Source organism: Camelus ferus, chromosome 11, assembly GCF_009834535.1.
Source record: "Camelus ferus isolate YT-003-E chromosome 11, BCGSAC_Cfer_1.0, whole genome shotgun sequence".
NCBI lineage: Eukaryota > Metazoa > Chordata > Mammalia > Artiodactyla > Camelidae > Camelus > Camelus ferus.
The window spans coordinates 48919814-48938141 of record NC_045706.1 but is presented as its reverse complement, the minus strand read 5'-3'; the positions used below and the strand labels follow the sequence as shown (position 1 = coordinate 48938141).

The following is an 18328-nucleotide window of genomic DNA, read 5'->3' as shown; positions in this document are numbered from 1 at the left end:
ACTCATGAAAGGGAGTGAACCATGCATAAACGGGCAGAATGGTCCAGCTTGTCCAGAGTGGGTGCCTCACATCTCTTCATCCAACAAGAAAGGGAGATTGTGGAGTTTCTATTTTTAGAAATTGTTTTTAGAAGGGAACACATGCTCTCCGGGATAGACTAGAAAATAATCTGACAAAGGGTAGCCCAGGCCAGTACGTCTTTCAGAATCTGTTCTAGCTTTTTACATCTACAGCTTTTCACATGGTGCTGCAAAATAATTTCTGAGATTTCTGAAAAACAGCTATTATTAAAGTGCCTTGAATTCCCTTGCAATTCTTTCCTTTTAAGCATATAACTTTTAATATTAATAAACTATTATAAACTTGTGGCAGTTGCTGTCCAAGGAAGTCTGACTTGTGTTTCTGGAGTCTCAATAACCTTTTGTTTCTAATTTAGAAATTGGATGAAGACATGCATCAAAAAATTGCAAGGGAAATGAACCTTTCTGAAACTGCTTTCATCCGAAAACTACACCCAACTGACAACTTTACACAAAGTATGCTTTTTTTTTTTTTTTTTTTTAACCATTCTTGAATGGCACCAGAAGCTACTTTTCCAGTGGAGGAATGATACTTAAGGGAAGTGCCCATTTATTATTTGCATGCAGGTAGGAGAGAGAGGGGGAGATTCTGATTTGGTTTTCAGTTCATCTAGGGGAGCAGGTGTTGGTGAATTTGGATGTTTCAGCTCTAGATCTAGCACCGGGGAGCCTTAGGAGCCTTGCCTAGACTTTACTCCTCCTTTCACATGTTTCAGTTGTTAATCATGTTATTGAAGTATTTAGAAAAGAAGAAGAAAATGAAGACTTTGCAACCCCCGTATATGACAATGATCTTGTCTCTCTTTGGCTTTTCTCCTCCGAAGGTTCCTGCTTTGGATTAAGGTGGTTTACACCAGCGAGTGAGGTTCCTCTCTGTGGCCATGCTACCCTGGCTTCTGCAGCTGTGCTCTTTCACAAAATGAGTAATGTGATTTTCTTTTATGATCCTATTTATTAAATAGCAAATATTTTAAAATAAACTCTCACACATTCTTTCCAATGAGCCAAAGTGACTGATACAAAGATATTGCAACGTTTATTTCATGCGATTCATTATGCTGAAATAAAAACAGCAACTTTCAGTAACACTTTGATCTTTCTAAGTATGTGCCAGGCACATTGGCAAGCTATGGTCCTTATTCTCTAGAAGTCCTTTTTATTTTAGATAGAAGCTCTTTGGTCTCTGTGACTAACACAGGAGAGTTTACAAGACAGGAAAGGTGTCTCACATGATGCGATGTTGCAGTACCAAAAGGCACACTTTGCCCCCAGTATGTGAAATTCATTTTTCATTTTACAAGAGCTTCTTTACTCTGAATTTTAAGGATTCATGAGCCCCAAACATACACAGTTTACCTAATGAAGAGAGGATACAGCACCTTAACCCTACCAATTTCCATCTCAGCTGCACTTAGCGTAAGAGAGAAAGATCCAGGCTTTGTGGGAATAGGGTAGAGGAGAGATGCCTGGAAATGCCCTAAAAGTGGAGATGGAAGCAGCCATGACAAGTGTAAACAACAAACAGAAAGCTTAACGAGGAAATAAACAAGATGATACGACGGGAGGGAGGGGGTCGGAAAAGGAAGTTCTTTGTGGAGTTACTTAGATGGGGAGAGTAAAGGAAGGTGTGACAGGATGAGTTTCCCCAGGAAGCAGCCTCTGAGACACTGGCATGATGGAAGGACTGGGGGCAGTCTTCCTGGGATCAGTATTGGTAGGGGAGTAAAGAAAGCAGGATTGAATGCACGGAGAAGTTGAACTGCGAAGTGGTAGCAACAAAGAAAGGCCTGATAGTCCTCCATAGGGTGGGCCTCAGGTTAGATAAGAAAAAGCATGAAAAAATGCTTTGTAAATTATGATGTCTTACACTAATTATAGTGAAAGAATCAAACTTTGGGTTTCAGAGTATGAATTTTATTCTGTGGAAGTTAATCAGCAATACCTAATTTCCTCACCTTTGTGATATGGTTAAGTTTTTCAGAAATACTAGGGAAGGGGATAGAACTAAGTCACAAATCTTTGTTTTTCACTAAAAACGTTACCTACCTGGAGATAAGTGGTCCAAGTTGTATCAGTAACATGAAGAGATATTGTATCAGGGGTTGTGATCCAATCTTTAAATCAAAGTTTTCAGTATAGCTTGGTTTGTTTATGGTAAGCCTGGTTTGTTCATATCAAGACTTGTTCATAATGTATATGTTCTATTTGTCATCCCCTTGGAATATCTTAGACCTGTAGAGTTTATAACTCTATAGTTTTAGGGGGTATTTAAAAATCTGCATTAGAAAGCATTATAGTTTCCCTATGAGCTAGGTTTTATTATTATCCCCATTTTATTGGTAAAATGAAATTAGTATAGGTTTAATTATTACCCCATATTATTGGTGAGGAAATTGAGGTTTAAGGAGGTTAAATAGTTTTCTCAAGGGCACAGTATGATGTCAAGTCCAATCAGTTATGTTCTTGGTTCTCAAATTAGAATCCAATGAGAATTTTTACCACTTGGAACCCTAGTAATTCAAACCTGGGTCCCCTTTACAGGAACAGCACCACCAGGGAGTCTAAGACAACATATAGTGATCAAAACAGATGTGTAACTCTATAACAAAGTTTATTTTCCTATTTCTTGATTCCTTTCAAAGAGCTTTCTAATTAACAAAGTAAGTCTCTTTTCTTTCTTTCTTTTTTTTTTTTTGGTCCAGAAAACGTGAATAGCACTATAACCTTTGTCACTCTGAGTGGGGAACTAAAGGCCAGAAGAGCAGAGGATGGTATCGTCTTGGACCTGCCTCTTTATCCAGCTCATCCCCAGGTCAGTTGTTCCTAATTATTGCCATAAACTGTGTACACCTGACAGCTTGCCTGTTTTACAATGGTTTTGTCTTTTTCCCCAATCTAGGACTTCCTTGAAGTGGAGGACTTGATAAAGGTTGGTGAAAAGACTCCAACGTGAGCTCATGTGATTTGATCATCTGTCACTACCTGAACAAAATTTTGGTAGTATTTGGTCTCCAAAGATTAGCCTTCTGCCAGTATAAGTGTTCCAGTCTAAGCTTGGATGAATACTATGTGGTGCGTCTGAGGTTCAAATTTTCATATTGAATCTATTTGATGAGAAGGTTGAACGGTTTTCCTTGACTCGTCATTATCAGATTAGACTCCACTGAAGGATGGGGAGGGGAGACTGTGGCGTGGCAGGCGGAGAGTGAAAGGAAAGAATGGAAACTGCCTGGCAGCTGTCGGTGTCCTGATCTCTTCAGTGGAGAATGAGGTTGAGATGAGGGGGCCATGCTTTGATGGAAGGGAGCAGGAAAGCACAGGTAGGTACCTCGATAGAGAAGACCAGATACACAGCCTGGCCTCCTCACGGGGTCTCTGTAGGGGTGGGGCTTAATAATGATGATGGTGGTGGTGGTGGTGGTGGTGGTAATGATAATAAAGAACACTTTTGAGTGTCTCCCTTGTATAGTACCATGCATTAAGCATTTTAGTGCATTACCTCATTTCATTCTCACTCACCCAGTGCAGTAGGCACTACAGTTGTCTCATGCAGATTCCAAGGGTCCAGAGCACCCCTGGATGGCCAGGTGCTTAGTTGGTAGAGAAGGAAGGGCCCAGGTCTGGCCAGACCAAGGGCTGCCATGAGGAAAAAATGATTCTGTAAAATGACCTATTATGGATAGTACTGATACTTCTCAGTGAATTTTTAACTACAGCATTTATAATCTATTTAGTATTTTGCTTTATCTAAGTTTTCAAAGAATATAAGTATCATGGATTCTGGTTTTACCCTCAGCTCCACCTATGACTTGGGTTTTGGGAGACAAGCCAAATTCATAAATGATGTTCTTGAAGCATGTTGGCAAGAAAATGGAAAATATTCATTGTGGTAGGCCTTGTTCATGGAAGAAAGAACTTAAACTACTCTCTCTAAGCCTCAGGGTCAACATTTGTAAAATGGGGATGATGAAGCATTATCACGAGTATTGTCATTTTGTGTTCCTAGAAACTGGCAATAAGATTCTCAGCTGAGAATGAAACTTTCAAATTGACATGAGAATCCGTGCAGAGAAGGGTTGGATGACCCTTCAGAGAGATTGAAAGGCCCTGGAGAGCACCTGGGATCTGGCTGCAGAGTTCTCATGTCTGGAGGGAAGGACAGCAGTGCTCACAGAGGCAGACATTCCAGGCACAACACATAGCAGAGAGAGTCTTGGCCTTGGGACCTAGAGCATCTCAGTCCCTTAAGGAAGATTAGAGCCCTGAAGCCACCTAATGACAGCCAGACAACTACCATGTAATTCTCATATGTTTAGCCGGCAGCCAGCGGTCATGCCAAAGGATTACTCGGAGGGGCTTCTGTCCCCTCATAATCTCCCTCAGCACCCCAAGCCAACAAACAGACAAACTATGTCTTGGGTATGAGTAAGGTTATATGCAGTCTTAGGTAAAGGGTGAATCAAGGTACCTTTAGAAAATGTTGCTATGTTGGTGATCTGTAGCACACAGTGAATGAGCACAGCGTGCTTGCCAAGCAGAGCAGTGCTGAGACAAGTGCTCTAGTCCCCACCTCCCATCAGACTGCTGGTCCTGCATCCCTGCCATGTAGAATCTTCTAGTTAACTGCTGCAGACCTCCACAAATATTTCATTAATCCTTACGACACTTCTAAAGGTGGGCACAAGGCCCCCACCTCTACAGGTAGTAGACAGTAGTGATTCAGAGCTTTGATTCCAGGGCCCCTCAGACCTGGGCGAGGTATGTGCTGTGTGTGTGTGTGTGTGTGTGTAGAGGCATGTAGTAACACTTGTGAGCAACGTCCATCTTTGGCTCTCAGAGGGTTAACTCAGCTCCCTTAAAGGCCTCTTCTTTGAGCAACATCTTAAATCCCAAAACTGAACTGAACTTTTGGGACTGGAGATGTTGGGTGTGCCTGGCACAGAGCAGATGCTAGTGAGAGGTCGTTCTCTATTGCAGGGTCAAGGACTTGACCCAGGGCATACTCCTGAGGATATTTTGGTCTGTCTCCACAGACTGCCATAGGTGACACCTTGGTTCAGGACATCCGCTATTCTCCAGATACCCGGAAGCTCCTTGTCCGGCTCAGTGATACTTATAACAGGTAAACAAGATATCTGGCTTCGTCAGCACTTTGGGGAGGGCAGAGCACACAGATTTATAGCTCTGGCTTGGTCTGCCTGTGCTACGTCTGGTCAAACCATGATTTACGCAGCCAGAGAGTTTTGTTCCCAGGTAGGAAGATACCGTCCTTGCTCTTCCATCCCCTGCCGCCGAGCAGTTCTGGCAAGCTGCACCCTCGCCCGTCTAACTGGGTAGCGGGTGGTCTGTGGAATGAGTTTGTCCTAATCCATCCCCTTTATGAACAAGGTCATTTCTGGAGAGCCTGAAAGTGAACACACAGAATCTGCCGCAAGTGGAAAACACAGGGAAGGTGAAAGGACTCATTCTCACCCTCAAGGGAGAGCATGGTGGGCAGACCCAAGAGTTTGACTTTTACTCCAGATACTTCGCGCCGTGGGTTGGTGTGGCTGAAGACCCCGTAACAGGTACTTTTCGACTTGAGTCCTGAGGAGGGCTCAACAGTGGAGGAGGATAACAAACAGCTGATGAAGTGCCCTTCACATGACCTTTCAGGTTGTTTGGGTCTTGAGCTGCCTTTGTTTCTTGGTCTCCCCCTACCCCATCCCTTCACTGAAATCTCATGTGAAACACAGAATGAAGGAGGCAGTATAGCAGGGTTAGACTTCAGTGTCAGACAGCCCTGGTTTGCATCCGAGCTTCCTGGCTGTTGACCTTGGGCAAAGGACTTAATTTTTTAAAGCTTGTTCCCTGTCTATAAAATATGGATAATGCCTCATAGGGTTATGTCCATGTTAAGTGGTTAGCACAGGGCCTGGCACAGGATAATTGCCAATAACTGTTAGGTATTTTTTAATAATAACAGCAAAACTGTCTCCCCAAGCCTCCACTTCCAGGTCTGTCATTTGCAAAATCCAGTGACCAATGTCCACTACACCCCCAAAGCCTTTTGTCCTTTTCAGTGACCAGCCTGTAGGATCATTGACATCTACATAAGATCTGGTTTTTGAGGGATAAAGTCGTGGGCTGCATGTGGGAAATAGAAATAGTGTTTTTTCCTCCCCTCCTCCTTTCCCAGACCTGCCCACAAAGTAGGTGGGATAGGTTCAGAAACATGGGTATTTAGGATCTTCTACCAGCCAGAAGCAGAGAGATGAAATTAAAGATGGGCAAAAAAGGGAAGCCACCTACTTTCAGCCTCTTGAGAAGAGTGGACTGGGCAGGAAAAGGGGGGATGTTCACGGAGGACACTTACGCATGAGAAGGTGGCCAGTGCAGAAGGAGGCTGTGCAGAGACTTCGAGGCTCCTGGTCTGGTTAGATGGCAGGAGCTGGGTTAGTTTCAGGGCCTTGACTTAGTTACCCCCTGAGGAACAAAACATAAGAAATTCAAAGCTCAGCAAGCAAGCACTTTTTTTAAAGACTCAGGAAAATGCCCAATGCCATCCCAACAGTCCAACTCAACCTTCCCTGTGGAAAAGAAGTTCTGAGTGGATTTAAACATGCACAGCTGCTTCACAAAGATCTTAATTAGCACAGAGAGCAAGTTTTTTTCCCCCCTGTAATAATGCTTTTCTAGAGTGGGAAGGTCTTTGGACAGTGATGACCAACCATCTCAGTTTGCTTGAGACAGACTGATTTCTCAGCATACTTCTTTGCTAAAACCAGGACAGTGTCAGACACACTGGGATGCTTGGGCACCCTACGTGAGCCCCCCATAATATTGAGCAAGTTTTCCTGAAGTAGGGGCTTTTCCCAAACCATCCTTTTCTCTCCCAAAGACTTTTCTCTCGGGTATTACTTTATATTTTTTTTCTTCATTTTAATATCATCTCTGATCTAAACCTAGGGCATAATCATGTGAAAAAAATACTTCAGTTAAAGAAGTTCTTTTGGCACCAAAAGCCTGGGAATGTTAGAAAAGTTGGCCTTTTGTTTGAGTTCCCACCTTTCCTTGCGTATGTGTCCTAGGAGGAAGGAGATGTTTTCTCTTGAAAGATGCAGACATATTTAGATGAAGGCCTTGATTTTCCTGTCGTGGGCTGACAATGAGTAGACAAGATAATAATTAAAACTTGCAGTTTAATTCAACCTTCAGAAAGTGTAAGACATGGCAGATACATCACCTGGAGGAACTTATCCCTAAATTCTGTGTCTTCCTTTCTATCTACACTCATAATTCCACACTCTTCTGTAGCCATGGCCCACGTAATGACTAAGTCATCTAATGTTTAACCAAACTGGATGGTTGATTTTTTATGAATTTACCACAAAGTTGTTGCTGTTTTCTTTGGGATTGTACCATAATTTTCCACTTCTTTTAAGGGTCTGCACACACTGTTCTCAGCAGCTACTGGTCCCAGCAGCTGGGGAAGAAAGACATGCACGGTAGGACAGCTCTTTTTCAGTTTTTTTAGTTTGCTTAACTTTAAGCTAGGATTCCTTCTCATATGTACTATCCACTTGAAGATGTATAAAATGATAAATACCACCCACATGAAAATGAAAGGCTTTAAATTTCTTCACCCTGAACCTTCTATTCAAAACACCCTCCACCCCAAACATCTGCCACCTCTGTCTCTCCCAGCACACAGACACACTTCTAATACAGTAAGTGCCCAATAAATGTTTGTTGAATAAAGTTAACTAGCTGTCTAACTTTGGCACAGAAAGGATATTTATAATGTGACAAGTTGAGATTCCATGATTACCAAGGTTCCTTACTGACATTGCTAGTCATGGGGTTAAGTCAAACAAATTGCTTTGGAACCAAGTCTGCTAGTGATTAATATGTTGCTCAGGGGCAGAGAAAATAGATGGCAGCTGGTGGAGGCTACACAGCTAGTTGCCTCATGTAGTACAGGCTGCATAACTAAGTAGGAGTTTGACCTCAGAGGATGGAAGTCATACTTAGTGGGATGGTTAAGCCTCTGTGACTCTGAATTGGGAATAGCAGTGTGGCTATTCTCTTTCTTTTGTGAGCTTAGTTACTCCCTTCGGTTCCAGGAAGGCTGAGGCTGTGCCTCTTGTTTGCCTGACACATTAGGTTTCTTGATAACCACAATTAGTGAATGAACTCCCTTTGTCCCACTCAGACCTGGGAAGATGGAGCCCTCTCAGAAGTGCCAAGAACACCCCTTTTTATTTTCTTAGACGTTTAGTCCTAGCCTCTATCTTTTCACGCATCCTTGTTTACTCCTAGACAGAGCCAGGGAGAAATCGATGGGTGGGGTGTGTCTGAGGCATGACGAAAAGTGATAAAAGTGGCTCAGGAAGGGAAGATGTGGAGCTGTGTGTTTTGTGAATCAAATTGAACATGTGCAGTCCACGGGTGGGCCAGGCAGTAACATGGACAAATAAAGGAATGTATTTTTTAAATTAAATTAAGAAATTATTTTTTATTGAGGTAACATTGATTTGTGACATTATATAAGTTTCATGTGTACAGCATTATATTTCTACTTCTGTATACCCTACAACACGCTCACCACCAAAAGTTTATTTTCCATCCATCACGTACAGTTGGTCCCCTTTATCCATTTCAGTCTCCCCTACCCCTCCCCACTCCTTCCCCTCTGGTAAACACTACTCTGTTCTCTGTATCTACACATTTGACTTTGTTGGGTTTGCTTTGTTTAGTTATTTTGTTTTTGTTTGTTTGAAGGAATATCTTCTTAAAACTTACCTGGGAGGATTCTAGAGCTTGTAATAAGAGATTTCTCACTATGTTCTCCTAATTAAAGAGGGTGAAAATGATCTTAATTCATGATTCTTTTATGTCTTCTTTAGCCTTTCAGTGTTCCCACCGAGGAGGAGAACTGAAGATTTCACTGCGTCCTGATGGACGAGTTGACATTGAGGGGGGTGCTGCTCTTGTGTTGGAAGGCACGCTGACAGCCTAGAGATGCTTGTGCTGAGATGCCTCTGTCTTGAATCACTAAGTATTTTCTGCATGAAAGGAAATGTTAGGGGCTGCCTTGAGCAAGCCTACAAGATAGTCCACTTAATCCTCCTGTTAGAAATAGAACAATGAAGATTTATTCATGGATATTTAATAGTGCTTCCTGACTAATTAACTAATGGAGTTCTGGCTCTACCTGTGAGTGTATTGGAAATGTAAGTAACCAGTAACAAAGAATAACATTGTCATCTCTGATTATGACTACCAGGCACAGAGTGAGGAACAAATTTATGAGGAGTAAGATCAAGCCATTTAAAACTTAGGTATAAGTACCTGATAGAATATTTTGCACCATTAAAAAGACCCAATAACTGTGGAAATGTACAAAGAACTTTCATGATATAATACTAAGAAAGAAAATTACAGTAGACTATAAAATGTTAGCAATGTTATGCTATGTCTATGGAGAATACAAATTTACAAGGACAAGGATGGATCATGAAGATAGAAAAGTGAGAAGTTTTTATGTGGGGGTTAAGATTGGGAGTAATTTTAATGTATCTTAAATTATTTCCTTTATTGGAACACATTCATGTTCAATAACTAAAAATCAGGATATATAACTAAATGACTAAAAAGCCCAGAAATTTTTTTAAAAAGGTGTGTGATTTTCAGTGGTAAAATTAAACACATATCTTTATCTTGATATATAGCTTTAGGGCTATAACTTGAAAGGGATTCTTCTCTTACCTTAGTAAAATGGGTTTTAACATAACATTAAATTCAATTAAATCTATAATATTGAATACTCATAGTTGATCTTGGGATGGGGACTTTTCCAAGTCATTAAGAGTGTTTAAAGTGATCTCACTGATGGCAATTCTCAGCCATCTCAAAAAACTGCAAGCTAATCAGTTAGAAATTCCTGTAATGTCCTAATTTTTTTTCACCTTCATGCTACCATGTGTTCTGTTTTTATTTAGTTTTGCTAAGGCATATGAGAGTTAACTTACTATAGCAGTAATCTTGTGTCTCTCCTAGTTTGCAAGGAAGTAATTCACCATCTTTGTGCTTTACCTTAATGAGTAACCAGGACCTGCCACACACCTCGCAGCTCATCACAACTGAGGAGGGTTACTACACCAGGGTGAGACTCACTTGAGGGTTTTCACAAAGTGTAAGATTTTCCCAACCTGGAACTGAATTGTATGAATGATTTTATACAAATGCATATTTGAAAGGTTCTGAATTTTTATCTCTCAAATGTACGCTAAATTCTTAACAGATATTTTTGGAGGAAGCAAGTCCCTGAGATGATTCTGAATTCTTCTGTGCATGAAAGTTGCCATATGAAGCATCTGAATTTTCATCCTATTTTCAGACCCTATGTTCACTTTTTTTTTAAATCTTGGGCAGTGGTATCATTTATTATAATACTTTTTTGTTTTTTTGGTTCTTGATTGAAGTATAGTCAGTTACAGTGTGTCAGTTTCTGGTGTATAGCACAATGTCCCAGTCAAGCATATACATGCATATATTTGTTTTCATATTCTTTGTTCACTTTTGTAAGTGACTTTAAAAAAATTATCCATTTAGCAATGGACAGTTGAGTCAGAATAGTCAGGGCAACTGATTATATTTACTGTGTTTGCTCGGTCAGCCTGCTGAAGATTGATCTAGTGGCCATGGTGGGCACAGTGCTCCAGAAGTGACAGTCAGGGAAGCAGGAGTGGGGGTAGGACAGGCATACCCGACGAGATAAATAAGAAGAAATGAAATGACATCTTTGGGTAGCAGGAAAAAGAGCCTCTAGAATTAGCATGCTGTATAGAGTGAGTTTTCTGCTGATATGAGTAGGGCAGGTTTGAGGGTGCTTTAAAAACTCTAATTCCAGCTAGATTTTCCAATGCCTCTTCTGCTTCTGCCCACCTCTTGCCCACCTGATCTTACTAAAGTGGACATAGGGGGATGTCAAGGGGGGATTATTAGAGGTGTATCCCAACACTCAAATATAGTGTTGCTGTTGATTGAAAAAAGTGCTCCTAGCTAACATCAGCATCCCCTGGTGTATTGAGTTAGACTGGGTTATGCTAATGTTTGACATATCCACAAAATCACAGTGGCTTAATATAACAAGCTTTTATTTGTACTTGTACTAGTTGTCTCATACCAGTCAGGAGGAGGGTCTCTGTTCCTCATGATCATGTAGGCGCCCAAGCTGATTTTGTGTTGTGCCATCTCAACATGTGGCCTCCATGGTTACTGTGGCAGGAAGAAAGAGTGTGTGGAAATTTCACTATGTTTTGTCTCAGAAGTTATAGGTGTCAGTTCTACTCACAGCTGGAACTGGTCATATAACCTCACTTAATAGCAAGGGAGCTGAGAAATGTGGAGGAGCTCATGGATATATTCTGTATACTGTAAATATTACTGCCACACCTGGGGAAGATTTTTAGGCTCCTCAGATGGTTCCCCCTAGGATAGTATCGCTTGTGTAAATTCATCACAGTCCAGGGGCTCAGAAGTCTATTATGTAAATTTAGAGCGAATCTCTCTCAGGTGCAGATTCACATTAACCTAACACATAGAGACTGATGTGTAAAGCTAGAGTACTATTTTAAAATTTTACAATGAGAAATGTAAGCTTGGAATGAGTTAAATCAGAGCGTTTTCTCCCCATTTGCATATCTGTTTGGAAAGCCAAATTATAGTCAGAAAGCAGCGTGGTGTCTACAAAGATGAAATAAGGAGAGTTAGCAAAACAAACCAAAATGGCAGATGGTCATCAAGCCACTTTGATAAGCCTCTCCACTTTAACCATGCATTGGGATCCCATTATATCACATTTAATTTACTTGAATTTGACTATACGTGTCCAGGGCAGGGCCAAATGTGATTTTGGTGTTTAAATATATTTCTTTTTAGAACAACCATAGTCCCTAATTCAAACCAACAACTTCTAGCACTCAACGAAACAATGATGTGTTCCAGCACTGGAGGAAGGAAAAACTGGCAGCAGTGGGCTTGTGTATCTGCCTACTGTATGTTGTAGGGTCTTTACAGAATTTCCAAGGATTATTTTGGCAACACTTGATGTTTGCCTTGTGAACATGCCCCTAACATAGCCTTCCATGATCCCCACCTTCTGCTGTTCAGACCTTTTCCCACATTGCACCAGGGTTGGTCTGTGTGACCCATAGAATATTCAGAAGTGAGGGTATGTCACTTTTGAGATTAAGGTATAAAAGATCACATCTTCTGTTTTGGTCCATTTTTGTGTCGGTCTGTCTGTTTCTTTCTCTTTCCCTCCCTCTCTCTCTCTCTCTCTCTCTCCCCTTCTCTCTCATCACCTGCTCTATGGGAAACCAGCTGCCCTTTGTGAGCAGCCTTAAGGAGAGGCCCATGGAGCAAGGAACGGAGAGGCCCATGGAGCAAGGAACTGAGGCCTTTGATCAACAGCCACGTGAATGAGCTTGGAAGCATCTCCTCTAGGCTCAGGTGTCTGCAGTCCTGCTGATTCCTTGCCTGCTGCCTTGTGAGGCCCTGAGCCAGAGGACCCAGCTAACCTGTGCCAGATTCCTGACCCACCGAAACTCAGATAATGTTTATTGGTTTAAGTTGTGAGGTAATTAACTTTGCAGCAATAGATAACTAATATACATGCTGTCTTTTTATTTTTAATTATATTATGGAAATTTCAAACATATGCAAAAGTAAAGAGAATAGTTATGAGCTCCCATGAACCAATCACCCATATTCAACCATTTTTAACTCATGGCCAATTATTTATACCTCTACCCACTCTCCCTCCCCTCTGGATTATACTGAAGCAGATCCCAGAATCATATACTTTCATTGGCAAATGTTTCAATATTTAGCTCTAAAATATAAGGGCTCTTAAAAAAAGTAACCACAATACCAATATAACATCTATGTGATATTGTCTATGGTAGGACAGACTCTTAATGTCACTGCATGATTCCCGCCTTCTCGTGTTCATGCTCTTGTGTAATCACCTCCCATTGAAGGTGACTTCCTTCTAACCAATGAATTAGGACGAAGGTGATGGGTTATATGTGATTACATGTATATGATCACAAGATTATGTTACATAAGACTGTAGCATTAATCTTGCCGGAGTCTCTTTCTCCCTTGTTGGCTCAGAGGAAGCGAGGTACCATGTCGGGGAATTCTAAAAATCACTTCCAGTAGCCTCTAGAAGCCAAGGGCAGCCTCTTGCCAAGAGCCAGCGCGAAAATGAGGCCCTCAGTCCTGCAATAACAAGGAACTAAATTCTGCCAACAACCCAAGTGAGCTTGGAAGCAGATCTTTCCCCTCAGTTGAGTGTTTGTGTGAGATGGAGACCCCAGCCCTGCCTCATATCTTGATTGCAGCCTTGTGAAGGACCCAGCTAAGCCACACCTGGACTCCCGACCCACAGAGACTGTGAAATAACAACTGTTTTAAGCTGCTAGGTTTATGGTAATTGGTATGCGGCAAAGGAAAACTATTACAACATTAAAAAATTAGAAATAATTACTGAATACTATTGAGTATCCAGGTAATATTTCTATTTTCCTGATTGCCTGATAAAATTTTTTATAGTATTTTTGTAAGAACTAACTTTAGCCTGCCTTTGAGTGAGAGTCTCTTGTACATAACCTGCCTCAAAGCACAGCTCAGCCTCTCTCCCAGATCCAGCCTACCTGGGCCCTGAATGCTTGCCTCCCTGAGCAGCCTTACCCAGGGCCTCCATTGCCGGCCAGCCCTGTATTTTCACTTCGATCAGCTTATAGTCAAGCAGTTCTGTTCCACTGATGTCGTCAGACATTGCCAAATACTCCTGAGGTGGGGCAGAGGCAAGATCCATCACCCTGGCTGAGAACCTCTACTGTAAGTTGCCCTTATTTTTCTCTTTTCTGATTTTATTATTATTTTTTAATGGTTTAACTCTTAGAGGGTAGATTATTTGCCTCTTTCCAAGTTCTTTTTGGGGTGGGAATCCTTCTTGCTATCGCTCTTATGTATTCTGTAAGTTAGGTGCCCAGCTGGGACCTGTATTCCCAGGCCAGGGGTCAGATTTGCTGCTCAACAATCTGACATTGTTGGTAAAAAAGCGATTTTCTGTCTCCTGTACATCAGACACTAGAAGTGCTAGAAGCTGGCAGGCTGGAGAGCTGGGGGGACAGACGGCAAAGGAGATTAGAGAGGGAGCTTACAGACCTCTCAAGGGACCCTAACTGGGGAGACCAGGCTCATCCTTTCATGAAAAGATAATGAGCACTTGCACTGGTCTGTGATTAAGCACAGACACTGGTGCAAAGGCAGAGTCAGCAGAGTGTTGAAGGACAAGGCTTAGAAGGACTGGGGCATGAACAAAGCTTCAGAGGTGAAGGCTCAAGTCATGTCTGCGTTTTGTCTAGAGTTTCTATGTCTTGAAAGTAGTTAGGTTCTATAGGGGCAGAGAGAAATAAAAGAAAGTAATTATTAAACTAACAACGAAACTGGAGAGAGAATATGTAAACACAAACACAGATAAATAATACTGAAAGCTGTTCTAACTGTTGTCTTTTTAAACTATTAAAATCTATAGAAAGGACATAGGAATCATGGCAATTGTGAGTCACTCTCAGTGTATGAGAAAGGAACTGTGGTTCTCTAAGTGCGGTCCCCGGACAAGCAGTATCTGCACCACCTGGGAGCTTATTAGGAATGCAAATTTTCAGGCCCCATCCCAGACCACTGAATCAGAAGCTCTGGAGATGGGGACCAGAAATCTGGTTTTTAACAAGCTCTCCAGGTTATTCTGGTGTACACTTCAGTTTGAGAACCACTGGTGTTCAGCCGTGTTTTCTTCCTTCCTGAGTGACAATTGCCTGTGTAGCTCAATAACTTTTAAATGTGCATTGTCTCAAAATCTCCCTGGCCATGCCAGTGTACTTGCTGTTTAGTGCAGTTTTGGAGGAGCTGGGTTGTTTTTTTTTTTTTTTTTTTGGTTTTTTGTGGTTTTTTTTTTTTTTTTTAATTCCTTTTTAGCTTCTAGTTCTGTTCAGCATAGAAAAATTAGCTGTGCTCAGGTGGGAGCTGTTCAGTAATGTGTTGGTAATGTACAGATTAGTTAATCAGCCATGATTTATTAATGATGAATTAATTATACCTGATTGTGCAGTTCTGCTAGCTAAATGGAGCTTTAAAGGAGTTATTTTATTAATCATCATGGTGCTAATTGCAGACACTTACAGAAGGATCACTAATTAAACATGCAACCATATGCAGAAAAAGTTGTGGACTGCTGAGACCTGCAAGAATAAGAAACCCTGATTTTTAGGGGAGCCAAAACAAATTTTATTTTAGGCAGTATTAGGGAGTTGGCTTGGCAATGTTAATCATTCTTTGCAAATTAGTATTGTAATCTTTTCCCTATGTCAAAAAGTATATAACAGTCCAGTGAGGCTCTAGGTAAAGGGAAGATTGTTCAATCCTCTTTTCTCTTTTATACACATACAAATGGTCTTTGCTAAGCAGAGACCATCGATTGATGGGATGGGCCTTACAGAGGAGAAAGTAAAAACCACAAACCAGTCCTCTATACTAGAGAGCATGAGGTGAGTCTGAGGTTGTGAACTCTCAGAGACCAGGAACACCCTGTGTATTGAATCACAGTGAAAGGATTCACAGCCTTGTGCTGTTGGAGCAGAGAAAGAAATGAGACTGTCCAGTCGAAGGGGAATCAGGTAAACTCAAGGATAGCTAAATAATAGAACAATTTTTAGCTCAAGATAGATTAAAGCTGTTTCCTGACTTTTTGTTGTTATGAATATTTGTTTGGAGTTATGCAGCATCCAAACACCAACCTCCAAGTTTGTCCTAGCACCTTAGTTGGGAAATTCTCATTGTGAGTAGTCAAGGAGGTAGTGGCCAACTTCCTCCAGGGAAACCAAAGTGGCCACTCCCTGCACATCATGGGACAGGCATGCTATTCAGGCTCAGCCAAATCAGAAACTATTTCCTGAAAATTTGGATCCTGAGCAAGGAAAGCAGTACTGTAGAGGTGACTAGAGGTCCTGGTCCCTGCAGAGGCCACCCCGTAAGGATCTGGCCATTGGAGAAGCTGCTCAGGATAATGGCTGTAGGGATATTTGGTAATTTTGGTGCAGTAGGTAATATGGTCAAGGGTGTATAGTATGAGCGTATCATAAATGTGTGATGATGAGAATGGTGATGACAGACTTCAAGATTGTCTTGATTTTGGGTGAGTCCCCCATCCTGCACATTACCTAGCCTATTCATTGGATTAGGATTGAGCATGTGATATAACTCTGGGTAATGAGAAATGAAGGTAGATTCTCAGTTCAGGAAGCCAAGAGAGGAAAAGAACCTGGAGTGGGGTGAACTAGCATTTGGCACATAGGTTTACTTAATCTCCCAACTTTTGATATGTAATTACTCTCTCATTGGTGCTTAGTACCTCTGAGTCAAGTGGTCTTCTGTTTTATATCCTCCAAAGAAAACATACCAGTTTCTCTCACAGTGGGGAGAGGGAATTGCTCAATGTGTGGAATTGGGCATATATATATTGTGTATTTTAACATATGTATACAATATATATCTACCATATAGATCAAGGTACAGAATATTTCCAGCACCCCAGAAGGTTCCTTTATTCCCCTTTTCAGTAAAAGCAAACAGACTAAACAAAACAAAAACCAAAAAACAAACAAAAAACCCAATTCTCTATCTTCAATTCCTAAGAGAATTACAGCTCTGAGATATCTATCACCATAAATTTGTTGTCTATTCTTGAGCTTTTATAAATGGAATCATACAGTATGTACTGTTTGGTATTTGGCTTCATTCATTCAATGTAATATTTTTGAGATTTATACCTGTTGTTGAGTTCATTCTTTTTTGCTATATAATATTCCATTATATAATTACACTACAATTTGTTTATACCATCTGTATTTGATGATCATTTGGGGTTGTTTCTAATTTGGGGCTATTTGGGAAAGTGGTGTGAACATTCTGGTACATGCCTTTTGGTAGACTTAGACACTCATTTACCTTGGATAGTATACCTAGGAGTATAGTTGCTGAGTAATAGGTTTAGCATCTGTTTTAATAAATATTGCTAAATCATTTTCTAATCTAGTTGAATGAATTTACAATTTACACATTTACCAGTAATGTGCGAGAGTTGTACTTCACATCCTTACTATCCTTGAGGGTGTCAGTCCTTTAAATTTTAGCCATTCTTGGGGAGTGCATTGTGATATCTCATTGTGGTTTTAAATTACATATCCTGGTGAGAACTGGTGTTGAATATTTCTTTACAGGCTTATTGAATATTTTGAGATCTTTTGTGAAAGTGCCATTTAATCTTTTTCCACTTTGTAATTGGGTTGTTTGTCTTTTTTATTGATTTGTGGGGTTCTTGGTATATTTTAGATGTGAATCCTTTGTCATATGTATGTATTGTGACCATCTTTTCCAAATATATGGCATATATTCACTTTCTTAATGATATTTTCATTGAAAAAATTTTAATAAAGCCAAATTTATCAATTTTATCTTTCATGGTTAGTACTTTTTACATCCAGTTTAAGAAATCAACCCCAAGAATATGAAGGTTTTTCTCCTATGTTTTATTTTAGACAATTGGCTATTTTATTTTTCATATATAGATCCATGATCCACCTTGAATTAATATTTATATATGGTGTAAGGTAGAGATCAATGTTCATTCTTTTACAGATAACCAATTGCTCTAGTACTATGTACTAAAAAAACCAAAAACCAAAAAACACCTTCCCCACTGATTACAGTAATATCCTTAAATCAACTGATGGTATGTGTGAGTCTTTTTCTGGACTTTCTTTTCTGTTCCATTGGCTTATTTCTCTATCTTTGCATCAACACACTCTCTTAATTACCATAACCTTAGTCAGTCTTAATATCTGGAAATGTAAGTTGGCCAACTCTTGAGGATGATATCTTCAAAATCCTACTGGGAATTTGATTGGGATTGCATCAAATCTATAGATCAGTGCAACTGATGTCTTAACAATATTGAGCCTTCCAGTCAATGAACATGGATTATCCTTCTGTATATTTAAGTCTTCTTAAATTTTTTTCCTTCTTTTTTTCTAAAATTTCTTTTAGCAATAGTTTGTAATTTTTAAGTGTAGAAGTCTTATGCATCTTTCATCACAGGGGTACCTAGTGCTGCCAGTTCCTGAGCCTTTTG

At 40.6% G+C, this 18328-nt stretch overlaps 1 protein-coding gene across 4 annotated transcripts in view; it reads left to right on the top strand.

Moving 5' to 3' along the window:
• The window catches only part of PBLD (phenazine biosynthesis like protein domain containing), a 38208-nt gene extending 20557 nt beyond the window's left edge, over positions 1 to 17651 (top strand). For all 4 annotated transcript variants that reach the window (XM_032491521.1, XM_032491520.1, XM_006181188.3 and 1 more), the window contains 8 exons: positions 438 to 537; positions 906 to 1004; positions 2784 to 2893; positions 2981 to 3010; positions 5115 to 5203; positions 5470 to 5648; positions 7506 to 7568; positions 8970 to 17651. In XM_032491521.1, coding sequence (XP_032347412.1) covers positions 438 to 537; positions 906 to 1004; positions 2784 to 2893; positions 2981 to 3010; positions 5115 to 5203; positions 5470 to 5648; positions 7506 to 7568; positions 8970 to 9082 — 783 coding nt within the window. In that variant the 3' untranslated portion in view covers positions 9083 to 17651. The remainder of the gene's footprint in view (positions 1 to 437; positions 538 to 905; positions 1005 to 2783; positions 2894 to 2980; positions 3011 to 5114; positions 5204 to 5469; positions 5649 to 7505; positions 7569 to 8969) is intronic.
• The last annotated feature ends 677 nt before the right edge of the window (positions 17652 to 18328 follow it).